This window comes from Podarcis vaucheri (assembly GCF_965113315.1).
Source record: "Podarcis vaucheri genome assembly, chromosome: 2".
NCBI classification, from domain to species: Eukaryota; Metazoa; Chordata; class Lepidosauria; order Squamata; family Lacertidae; genus Podarcis; species Podarcis vaucheri.
In genome coordinates this window covers 90,751,906-90,764,888 of record NC_138760.1, presented here as the reverse complement: position 1 = coordinate 90,764,888, position 12,983 = coordinate 90,751,906, and the positions used below count along the sequence as shown (strand labels likewise).

The 12,983-nt window shown below is 44.2% G+C and overlaps 1 protein-coding gene across 6 annotated transcripts in view; it reads right to left on the bottom strand.

The window, feature by feature from the left end:
• Positions 1 to 3,650: 3,650 nt before the first annotated feature.
• The window catches only part of CHCHD6 (coiled-coil-helix-coiled-coil-helix domain containing 6), a 195,745-nt gene continuing 186,412 nt past the window's right edge, over positions 3,651 to 12,983 (bottom strand). For 3 of the 6 annotated variants that reach the window (XM_082210658.1, XM_082210662.1, XM_082210659.1), the window contains one exon: positions 3,651 to 4,231. In XM_082210658.1, coding sequence (XP_082066784.1) covers positions 4,045 to 4,231 — 187 coding nt within the window. In that variant the 3' untranslated portion in view covers positions 3,651 to 4,044. The remainder of the gene's footprint in view (positions 4,232 to 12,983) is intronic. The other 3 variants (XM_082210660.1, XM_082210663.1, XM_082210661.1) reach the window with 1 other exon arrangement.

The window sequence follows — 12,983 nt, the reverse complement described above, 5'->3', positions numbered from 1 at the left end:
GCCGAAAAAGCCCTGGCTCTAATTGAGGCCAGCCTAACCTCTCTGTGGCCTGGGACCTTCAGAATGTTTTTGTCTGTAGACTGTAAGTTCCTCTGTGGGACATACCAGGACATACCAGGACTTCCCACTCCTGAAAGCACCAGCAGAACAATTTGCCAACCAGGATTGTGCAGTTCTATAAGGCAGCTTCCTATGTTCCTAGCAAAAACATTAAAATAAATGGAGATGACAGGATTGAACCTGGGGTCTTCTGCTCGCCAAACCGTTCTGCTACTGACCTATGTCAGTTACTTTCCTGCAGATGAAAGTAAAGTGGGGTGGGGGGAGAGTGAGGGCTGCTGCAAGAGGAAGCATCCAACAGCAGAGGAGGCAGCTGCGTCCAAACATTGGCCTTGGGAAAATGCAGCTAATCAGTTCTGATTAATCAGATCTCAGTTTTTAATTTGCAACAAGATCCCTGATCAGTTAATCACACGGATTAATCTATCCATGGTTTGAGATCCACTTAAATGTATAGATAAAATGCCCTCACACATATATGGGTATTTACCTGTGCAATACGTAGAAGTTGGTTATTCAAGCATACATACTATTCTGCTGCAGTTGAGCATCTCTGTGGAAATTGAACAAGCCATCTCAAGAGAGATAGCTAAAACGTTGGCTGTTAGGTGAAATTGAGAAGAGGAAGCCACAGCTGGATTTACAGTCCTGCAGTGTGCCATTTTGTGCAGATGGAAGCCAAACCAACTGCCATCCCTTTGGTTCCAGTGTGAAAGAAGGTCTCTCACTTCTCTCTCTGTATTTCTTCAGGCTGACGTGCAGGTCTGTCCTCGAGGTTATTTTCATGGGTGCTTCAATCAATTAGTATCAGTTGTAGCTGCAATTACACCCTGGGGATATCTATCCATCACTGCATTGTGATCCGAATTATCTGAGGTGCTCAAGAGTTGAAATTGCAATTTATTGTTAGAACCCAATTCGGGCTCCACCCTCAAGACTGGAGCAGCCTGGAGACAAGACAAGGAGCTGGGGTCCAGGCATTCACCAAAGACTAAGTGCCAAGGAGGAAAATTAAATGGTGCCCTCCCATTAATTTGTGTTAATTCAACTATCTGGGTGCTAAAGGCTTTGTCCTCGGTATCCACCAACATAGCCTGTCTAGGGGGTGAGACATAAATCAGGCCTATGATGAACACAGTATATTTCAGAATTTTTTTCCTAAGCTTGCAAAAAAAAAAAAATCTTTTAGCTGAATATGTTGAAGCTCGGACCCTATGCATGTGTGCAAACAATGCACTCTGCAGCTGAGTTGTGCAGCAGGGTAGAGGGACTTGTGACTTCTCTCTCCCTCTCTCTTGAGAATGCCCCATGCCATTTCTGGGTTAGTACACTGAGGATGGATTGAACTAACAAAACCTTCCGAGGCCTTTAGTTTATGTGCCGATTCCGCATGATGTATCCCTTTCATATCCAAGACTTGTACTATGTTGTTGCAATTTTGCGTGCAGAGGCAACCTAACTGAGCATGTTTCTGTTCAGGCTGACTGTATTTCAATTATGCTCCCCTTCCAAGATTTCCAATTAGCCAGGCCCTTGGTGACAAAGAGCATGTGCAACCCTTTATTGAAGGGAGCTGTGTCACTGAGTTCCTTGGAGGCTGATGCTCTGATCACGACTGGGGCAGTGGTGCGCTTTGGGCACACCTTGCCCTTTTTTAGTCTGAACTGGGCTACATTTGAGGTTTTTATACCTAGATTAGACTCTTCTCCCATGCCCCCTCCTCCCCACTCTATTGAATTGGGTTCATTTTCTGAACGATCACATCTGTTTATGTTCCACAGACACCTGCATATCTTGAGATGACAGCAGCTCCTTGAATGCTGTAATCAGTTATTTCTCAACAGAGGAATTGCCAATTTGGTAAATAAAGCTCATTATATAAAGAACATGGAAAATGTATTACACTTGCCTGAGGGGGAAATTGTCAAAGGCAGCCAGATAAAGCAGCCCTGGCATCCTAATCCTTGCAATTTACAGCTGCTAAAATGCAAACTGTAGGTCAAAGCCGGCTTGGGCAGGGAGGGACAAAGGTAGGGGATGCAACTCCTTTTTAAAGCGAGGGAGCTGCGAAGGGACGTTGCCTCCCAACAGTGTTGTTGGAAAAGCGGAATATTGAATCAAGCATTCCTCTGCGCCACAGGTGGGCAACCTGCAGACCTTGACCCAGTTTCATGATGCACTCGGCTTAATTGAACGTGGGCCACAAGGAGGGCTAAATGAGGGGAAAGGAAGTACCAGAAAGAGAGAGAGAAATAAAGAGAGACGGCATCTTTCTGTTTCCAGGGCAAGAGTGAGCAGTCGTCAATATATATATATATATATATATATATATATAGTGGCTAGTATTCATAAGCAAGTCACGCCAAGAATGGAGGCAAGTTTATTTGCACCCACTGTGCCAGAATACCTGTTGCATTATTTTTGGTGCTTTAACAATGCAACCATATTCCTGTTTACTCTGGAGCATTTCCAACTTTGTTCCATAGGGATTGCTCTCTAGTCAGGGTGTTTGGGGTGCAGCCCTAGGATTCTACTGCACTTGTACGTCTCCTTCTGGTAACTGCTGCAGGCAAGCTAGTGCCAAACGTATTGCTCTGCTTTCCTTTGGGCCACATCAGCAACGCTGGGCAGCCCAGAACCAGGGATGGAGGAAAGGGGTGCGGTGGGTGCAGGCTGCCCTGGGTGCTACCACTGAGTGTGTGACAAAATGCCGGATGGCACTCAACGCAGGGCCTGCAGCGCACCCACGTAGTGGCTTGGGCATGCGCAGGCTCCGCGCTGCCCAAACAATCTGCCCGCTCCCCCACTCCCCAGCTATAGGGTGGCTGAGTGGGAGGAGGCAGGCAGACTCTGGAGGCCCCACGGTGCGCCCTACCCCGGGGTGCGCAGCCCCAGGCACCCGAGTGGCTTCCTCCACCGCTGCCCAGGACCTCCATACACATTGCCCAAGCTTGCGCCCCAGGAAGGTCACTTTGGTTTGACTTCTCCCCTAGAGGTACACTCCATTGTTTCTCGAGACAGGCAAAATGCCAGCTGCTACCACCAATGTATTAGCTAGTTTAAAGCCACCAGAAACAGGTATTACAGGCTAGAAAAGGTGGTTACAAAGCGAATGCAGTGGCACTAGTAAGAGCTGTCTAGCTATCCCTGGTTGGATTAGAGATACTCACTGCCAAACTGTTGGGGATGTCTTGGTTCCTGCGAAGGAAAGTTGCTTTACTCCAGCGATTTCTGAACTTCTTACAGGCAGCATGGAGGGGACAGGAAGCAGCACAGAGAAAGTTGCTGCAAGGGGTACAAAGTTCTGCTGAATTAAACAGCGTCGAGCCTTTCTGCTGTTTGACTTGCCACACCTAGCTCTCTCTTCCAGCCAGGACGTCTGCACTTCTCCACCTAATCCAGAGCTATCCATCCACCTCCTGGCATGAAACAAATGAGATTTTTAATTTACCAACAGCGTCTGGAAGAGTTTCAGTTCTCGACAATGACTGGAAGGCGGTCAAGTCTGACAGTCGGGGCAGCATAAAGGAGGGAAGAGAAGGGGGTTACTCTCAAACTTTTGGATCAGAAAACAACTGTCAGCACACAGCAGCCATTAAACACATTTTTATTGTTCTTAGGAGGAAGCTTGAGAGGGGAAGGCAGGAATGTCTCTGTTAGTGTCAAACATACAATCACACCTGCTTGAGTCAGTATTAACTCAATATACACAGGCTCTGGCATTTCCTTAGATTCCTTGTTTTGAAGGACAAAGGCAATGTCTTATAAAATACAGAGTAACAGTGAAACAAAAAACTTAACAGGCTTTTTTTTAAATAAAAAAATGGAGGCTTATCACTCATGTCCCCCACTAGAAACGAGATCTATTCATGGGAATTCTTCTCTCAGTGGAAGAGAGATAATGATGGCGGCGTCATACATTACGCAGAGCATAGCTTTCCCTCCAAACGCAGGGTCCTTCCCCCTCAAGTCCAAATCCATCAATTAAGACTGATACATGCAGGCATCTGGATATGGATTCATGGTGATTTTGTGGACCACCATGGACAGAAGGCACTCATTTGCATCAGCATGACTCCAAAAGAATGCTGGGCTTCTAAGAGCTTCTGTGGTCCCCTGCTTTCTGCACTTTGCCAGCAGCTGGGCTTTAATCGAAGTGGACCAACAGTTCCTGAGAAAAGAGAAATGAAGAAGAGGAGGTGCATCATTACTTATTCAGCTGCTGAGTGAACCATGTAGCAAAAAATGACTTCCAAAAAGATTATGGAAGAGCAATCTCAAAATCTGTTGGTTTTCCTTTTAAGAAAACATGTTGTCCTTTAAATTTGTGACAACAATTGGGATTTTTGCATATTTAGAGATTTCAGGCAAAAAGAATATCAACTGGCACATCTCAACAAATAATTTTTTTCTGACTTAAAACTGCCTGTATAGATCTAGTGATGAGATATGTTGAAGTTTACATGCAATTTGGTGAAAAACAAACCACAACTCCATCACAGAATTATCAGACAACAAGTACCAGTCCCTAAAGATGAATGAAAACAAGGTCAACCCCTGGCTTCCTAATCTGTAGCTCATATCCCAAAAGGTTTCTGTGTACAAAAGCTTCAGTTCATGGCACTATCAATCAGTAGAAGCTGCTCCCGATGGAAGCTTGATAAAATTACTTCTAGGCACAACATGTTGTGGATGGAATAATTGCTACTTTCCCTCTCCCTAAAAATGCATGTTGAGCTCCTGAAGGTTATGAGACCGGCGCTGCTTGGAAGCTGAAATGCTTTCAGTTCAAGGCTTGTTACAAACTACAAAGTCTACTGAAGTGAGGTTGACTGCAGCTGCATGGCATGAAGACTTTGTCCAAACTTTTTGCCTTGATTTCACCAATCCTGAGAAGATTGGGTCAAGAATCCACCCTACAAACAACTCCTTTCCTTGATTTCAACAGCAATGAAGACCTCTTTCTTCAATAGTATAACAAAACCTACCAGGATTCCAAAGAGCTATGTTACACAATATTCCCAACCTGCCTTGCCCTGAAAGAGGCAACAATTCAGACATACATAATATTAAACCCCAGATTAGCATTACATGTGCAAGCATGTCCCCTTCCCCATTCGTGGCACTTACTTTATAGTCCTCCCATGCCAGTCAAAAACCATTTTAAAAAATCGCAAGCTTTTTAGAAGCAAATTTAATTCTGCTGTTTTATGCTGCTTTTATGATTTTGTGGCTTTTAGCTTATATTATTTTTGTTTCTTTATTTTAATTTATATTCATTTTGTAAACTGCCCTGGGAATGTAATATAATAATAAAAACCAATCAAGAAAAATGCAGGCCATTTCTCCAGCAGCTTTATTGGAGAAGGTGTAATTTGCTTTTTTGCTATTTTTCCTGCGCACAACAGATGCAAATGGACACCTTGTCAAGCTGGCCATTGTGACAATTTCAACTGCTGTACCTTGCTTGCTACTAAAATGGGTTAAGCAGCGGAGCCTCCATACAAATCCTTCAACTCAATGGAGTACTGCTGCTTTCAGAACAGTATTATGTAAAATCGTCCCAGGGTTAGGCACATTATACATGTAGAAGGGCATAATAAGACGACATGCCACTTGTCACAACACTGCCAAGTTCTCTGCTATTTCTCCAGCATTTGTGGACTGTGTGATGCCCACCTTCACCCCCCACACTGTTCAGATGAGCAGTAGCGATGCTGCTGTCAGGAGGGTAGCCTCATGGCACCATGGCCAAACATGCTAGTGGTTAAGGATTGCTCTTGGCAGAAGACTATTTTATGGCACAGCCACATGAACTAGAGATGCTTGCCTACATTTTGATGAAAAACAATAGCCACAAAATCCATGATTAAGACTGGCGAGCAGCTACCTTAACAGTCAAGGGCTTAAGAGGCTCTGGCCATGGAGCCAACTTGCCTCTTAAGTGGGCAGGATTGATGCTACTTTTTAAAGAAGAATTTCCCTAGGCTATACTTGATCTGTAGAACAATTACTTTTCCTTCTCCAGTGCTGCTAACCTTTCTTCTCCAAGCCAACAGACACACTCGCAAGCAATTACAAATCCGCCCCCCTTGATATCTGCTAATCGTAAGCTGAATAACCCCTGCTTTCTTGGGAAGGTATGTCCCCTGCAAAAAAAGGGAATGCTATTTAGTGAATTGGGGTGTGTGCATGTGAATTATAAGCTTATATTTGAATAGGAGGCAAGGGAGGGTTTTTTTCTTCTTCTTTTCAAGGAGGAAAGCTAGCCGGGGTTGGCACAACCTACCCTGCAGCATCCCCTGGAGAGTAGGCAGAGACTGGAGCATGGGGCTTTGGGGATAAGAAAGTCAGGACTCTGGCTTCCTGAGAGGAGGGATTAAAGGAGACAAAACAGGAAAAAGGCAGGGGGGGCCTACGGGACAGGAGGGGATACTAAAACAGGAGACTGGAATGCTAAACAACCAGAGGCATGATGATACAGAATTCCTGCCACAGGATTGATAGGGCAGTCATAGGGAGTAAAAGTGAGCACTGCGAGCCAATTCACACAGCCACCCTAAGTCCAGACTGCAAGGTGCCAGTGGGGATTTCTTAAGAGCTATCCTCAAGAGCTGAAACAACTGTTGAAAGGGGCACCTTTGTTCTTGCCAGAGCAACATTAATGGCCAAAGAGAAGTGCATGTTTGGTGATTGCCAAATAGATCTGGGGCATAACCAGGCATTAGCACACACCCTGATCTTCTGCTCCTCCTAAACTACAAGGGTAAGTTTGTCTATTAAAGAAGACAGCTGAGGTATGGCCAAGGTGTGTGTGTCCCCGTCTTGTTTCCTACAGTCACCTGCAGAACAAAGCCAAAGGAGTTAAGGGTCATGTGCAGGGTGCCCACCAGAGCAGACTCCTGATAACCCACTTCTATTCAAAGATACCAGCGGCATGAGACACCAGAGCAACACTATACAGCGGTAGCTTGGCCCAACTCTGATGGACTGTGAGCACCATGTGTGGAGGTAGAAAGTGGAGCCAGCAGGAAAGTATTCCACCACTGCACCAAGTTTCTCCTTAAGACCTCTGATCAACGGTATGGCTGTGGTCTTCTCTCTAGTATCAAGTTTCATATGTGCTGCGAAAGGTTTTCTATGGAGGGGTGCTCCATAGTCTATATCTCTGGCTGCAATCTGAAGTGGTCTGTAGTCTGGCTACATGTTTAATACCTCAAGTGAGGGCTATCCATAATGTGCAGTTCTGTGCAAAATTCCACTCACACATAAAAATAAATAAAATTAAAGCAGCCACAGGAACAAGAATCTTGAATACTCTGTCTGTGGTGAAACAGAGAGAGATCCTGATTATTTTCCTTCCCGCTATTGCCCCTCAGCTGCTTTTCCCTCTACAAGGGAAAAAGATACAGCTCTTCCTATCATTTTACCCCAAAAAGAAAAGCCGTTCTGGGGTGAATTTTAGCTAGAAAACACCCCTCCTCACCCTACTGGTCCTCTACTTAAGATTACAGGCTCCCTCAGCCAATTTTTACTTTTAAAAAAAGCATGTAGAAATCTGTAGACAACTGCTTGAAAGGCAGTTTGGGCCCAAGTACCAGCCCAGAGAGGCCTACAGTTAAAAAAAAAATCACTTGGATCACAGAACTGAATCCAAGCAGACATGCAATATGCAAAAGGTCTTGGCTTTGTCTTGTCAAGCATGGATTGCCCTAAATGCATGAATGTTGTTTTGCCTGAGGTTGTGGTGATTTGGACGCCTGGAGGCATTCTTAAGTGAAAGAATCAACATACCTTATAGCCGTTATTTCAGCACATGGCGTGCATGTTCACCACAGAATGATTTCCACCTCCCTCTCATCCCAATGCAAGGATGCAATTCTATTGCTCTGAAGTCTGGGACCTGACTTTCACTCTTACTGTAACTTCTCAGCACAAGGCAACCTCTAGTACATCAGGCCACAAATGGGAGCTCAAGCAAATTAGATGGAGAACGCCAGCCGGACCCGGTGCTGGTTCTGTTGGTTCTTTGTGTTCCGAATGGCATAGAGGCCACCAGTTATAAGAGATGAGTCAGGATGCACTGTGACTTAACAAGGGGGGGGGGTGTCTCCCCATCCTACTGCTTTCACTTGCTCTGGGGCATAAAAAGACTAGAGCAATACCGTTTCCTTGTCACCTGTACTTTACAGAATAATTCACATCATCTGCTAATCTTTAGCTATTCTGAGCCTCACCTGTTTGTTCATGCATTATAACATATTGATTTACCTGGGACAATTGCTCTGATCACCGTTATCACCCAGAGAGAGCCTAAATCATTAGCCCATTCATAGGAAGTGTTTTTCACCAATTGCGAGCCTCCGCAATTCTGGAAAACTGTTAAAGAAAGACACCCAAGCCTGGACCCCAGTTCTCTCCCAAAGTGGCCTCTTCCAATGACTCATTGTAATGAACAAAACCTCTATTATGGACGCAAGCTGGAAAGCACTGGGGAAGAAAAGAATGAACATAATTCTGCAAAGGGTCACCACTGAGAAGATGACTGCTAATTAACATTGGCATCAATACTAAGGCTGTTTTTTGCTAAATTAATGTTAATTGCATTTAATCTTGCTTTCACCATTAAATGAAAGAACCAGGCTACAATAGCATGAAGATCTCACCTATGTCGAGCAGTGGATTTTATTATTATTATTTACAAAAAAATAAAATAGTGAAACTGTTTCTCTTACAAATCCATATTCCATATGTTCCCACTTTTAAAGAGCAGCAAGGGATTCTTTAGCATTTTCAATGTACAAACTACTTACAGAACCCTGTGTGGTAGGACATCAATGTTTTTATTTTACAATTGTAATAAAAGCCCAAGGTCAACCCATGAGCCCAGAGCCAAACAAGAATAGGCACTGAAATCTCCTTCTCTTGTCCACACCAGTTGCAAAGAACTTTACTGGAAGAATTCAAGGGCACATTTTTTCACTGATCTGTCAGCACAAGCATTTTTGCTTCCCGGACAGAATTATCTCCTCTCTCCTCCTCCTGTTCACTGTTCTGGGGGTTATCTTGACCCTCCAGAGTGGATTTGGGGGAGGTTTGGGGGTCTGTGGGAGGAGGGGCAAAAAGCCTCATTGTGTTAGTGGGAGCCCTTGCACTGATTTCTGCTGGCGTGGCAGGTTAGTTGGTTTGTGCAATTAAAGTGGGTTACAGGGTTCAGCCTTGCTAGTATAACAATTTATTTATTTATTTAATTTAATATTTCAATTTATATACTGCCCTTTAGCAAAAGATCTCAGGGAGGTGTACAACAATAGAATCACATTACAAAGCATTAATGATAAAAACATAGTAAAAAGCATACTTACAGGCAGCTCAATAGTAAAATAATCTTAATAATAACAGTCTTCTCTCCCCCCCCCACTTTATTCCTCTTCATCCGCCATAGGCATGGGTAAAGAGGAATGCTTTTGCCTGATGTCTAAAGACATGTAATCATGGTGCCAGGTAAGCACCACCCACTAGCATAGGAGCCACCACTGAAAAGGCCCATTCTCTTGTTGCCACCTTCTGGATCTCTCTGAGAGGGGAGACATAGAGAAGGGCGTCAGATGACTAGCACAGGGTCTGGGTCAGTTTCTATGGGGAGAGGCTTTATAGGTTAGCACCAGCACTTTGAACTGGGCCTGGAAACTAATCGGCAGCCAGTGCAGTTGTGCCAGGATTGGTGTTTAAGCTCAAACTGTTTTGTTCTAGTGAGCAATCTGGCCATTGCATTTTGCATCAAATGTACAAGATTGTTTCTGAACCGTCTTTAGAGGCAGCCCCATGTATAATGCACAGCAGTAATCTAACCTAGAGATTACAGAAATTAGGCTATCCCTGTCCCCAGATAGGGGAGTAGCTAGACCACCAGCCGAAGCTGGCAGAAGGCACTCTGGGCCAACAAGGCCACCTGGGCCTCAAGTGACAGGAGTGTATCCAGGAGACCCTCAAGCTACGTACCTGCTCCTTAAGAGGGTGTGTAACCCCCTTGAGAGCAGGCAATCTTCCACCTATCCGGTCTAGGGAACCACCCACTAACAGTGCCTCGTGTCTTATCTGGCTGGAGCTTCAGTTTATTGGCTCTCATCCAATCCATTACCGAGGCAAGACACTGGTCCAGCTCATCCACTACTACTGCACTTAAAAAAAAAAAGAATTTGGAATTTCTGTGGTTTGGAAAGGAAAGAGGAAACACAATGAAAACTGTAGGATGCATAAATGACATGTAAACACCCTGCAAGCAAATCAGGGTGCAGGATGAATGCTCACTGTCATATTAATGCCCTGCAAACAAATCAGAATCAATGTTCAATAAAGGCAGGATCTAAGCTCTGTAAGCTTTGTGCAAGCAAATCAGGCTGAATTCTCAATAAATAAGTTGCCTGAACTATTCCGCATTCTTCTACAAATGCACAACATAAACACCACCACCACCTAGCTCACTGGAATAGAAATAGTTTATAAAGCAGAAGAGAAAACTTTGACTATACCTTCCTGGTGCAACTGGATTAACCTCTACTCTTTTGCGAGTCCTCCTGGACCCCAGGAGGGATAAAGGAATCCAGTTGGTACATGATGTTTTCTAAAGTGGAATAATGAAAACCTGCACAGATTCCACTCTAGTTTTAAGGGGATTAAAATGGGCTTTAGTAGTGTTTATGACTAAGAACTCTGCTAGCAGCAACAATGAAAGAATACTCTCCTTTCCAAAAGTGAAAACCAACAGAAATTCAACCAGCAGCACAACAGAATCCCATTTATACAAAATGTAACCTAAAATAAGTTACAGAGAAAAGGGCAAGCAGAAATAGTGGGTGTGCAAAATACTACACATGCCACCTCTCTCTGTATCTGTTCACACAGGTGTTTGCAGCTTCAGAAAATGGAGACTGGAAGATGGTAGCCTTCCAAAGACCTAGAAGCATTCAAGTTGGACAACGACTGTCTGAAGTGGGGAGTGCTTCCTTAACCAATGAAGGGTAACAAAGCTAGTGCACTCGTCCTCGCTGCCTACCTGGAATAGAATTTAGAGAATGATGGCCATAATGAATCCCTGTATGTGTCCTCTGGAATGTGTGCCGATATCCAGAAGGTTCTGTTTGGATGGGAAGGCAATGTGTGTCTCCACCTGAATGTTGTCTATCAAGGGCCTTCTCCTGCTCATCTTCCTGAGTAGGAGCAGGGCTACAGTCTTGAACTGGCTTCCCCTTTTCTCCCATGCCCTCATTTACATGAAAGTGAGGGGGCCCATGTAAAAATAAATGGAAATGGGACCCCCGCCCCCACAAATTCTAGATCCCAAGTCCTGAATTCATTATATAGTAGCAACAGTGGAAGAAAATATTAGAATCACTTTAAATAGTCCCTTAAAAACTCCTCCCCTATTACATTTGAGTTACCCTGTTAAATTTGCTAGTCTGCTCAGTTAGTCTCTGTGTAAACATATTTGAAAGTCTCATGTGTTTCGTTTCTTGGCTCTTGCTTCATTTAAATTTCTGAACCTTGAAGCAAGACCAGCCATTTTTGCTCTTCAAACTCATCTAGTGAATGCACTGGCTCTGGCAGCGGGGGTGGGGGGTGGGGAAGAGATAGTCTCGAAGAGGAATATCCTTGGAAGATGTTCCTAATTCTATTTCTGCTCCGTGATATAGTGAAATTTCACCCAGAAGTATTATGAGCTCGACTGCCTTTATTTGTTTAACAGTTCACATTTTCATTAAGCTGTTGCCATTCGGCAGCCAGTAATTTTATTTGTATGATAGCCGTATTCATCTCGTGCCTACAGGTGCTGATGTTGCTCTCTCTCTCCTCCTTGGCAGAAAGGGAGCGTGCCGGCAAATGTGGAAGCAATATGAATCTGAGAGAGATCATCCATCTGTAGGTACCCAAGAAAGAGGACCGTCAATATGAGCAAGATGGCAGCCCCAGGCTCTGCCCTTTGGGTGAATTTACATATTGTATGAAGAAAACTAATTTTTACTGTGCAAGCGAAGCCACCAGAACAAATGTTTTCTCTAAGTGGACTTAACTACATCAGGCCACTGTTGAAATCTTCATTCAGCTCCACAGGCCTAGCAACTGAACTGCTTAAGCACATTTCTCCCTCCCAATCTGACATACCCCAAACACAGAAGAACAGCATAAAAATAGGGAATGTGAGTCAAACTGCCGTGCCTGCCAGTGCTCCAACTTCCTGCCTGACGTGCCCTGAGAGAGGAGAGCCAGCCTAGGACAGGACTGCAGCAGACTGATGCTGTCAGGATTACAATGTGAGCAAGATGACAAACTGGGTTAGTGCTAAGATTAAACACCCTCTCTTTATGAAGAAACACACAAGCTACACTTCTGAAACAAATGTCTCTCAGTAAAGATTTTGACATGTAGAGTTTCTTTTTAAAGATACGGGTGCAGTACGGCAAGTCACACCAAATGTCTGGAGATACGTGAGTTATGACATGGATACGTCTTTGAAAAAAGCCTTTTGAACTTTGAAGCTGTTCCTGGAGTTCTTTTACTGGCCTTCTCTCATCATCATCACATTTGCATGTACTTTCCAAATCAGGCATGATTGAAAAATGCCCAATATCTCTTAAAAGTAAGTAGGCACAGTTTTCACCTTCTGAATAAGGCAACCTCGGGTTACATATGCTTCAGGTTACATACGCTTCAGGTTACAGACTCTGCTAACCCAGAAATAGTACCTGAGGTTAAGAACTTTGCTTCAGGATGAGAACAGAAATCGTGCTTCAGCGGCGTGGCAGCAGCAGGAAGCCCCATTAGCTAAAGTGGTGCTTCAGATTAAGAACAGTTTCAGGTTAAGAACAGACCTCTGGAACGAATTAAGTACTTAACCCGAGGTACCACTGTAATGCCAAAGAGCA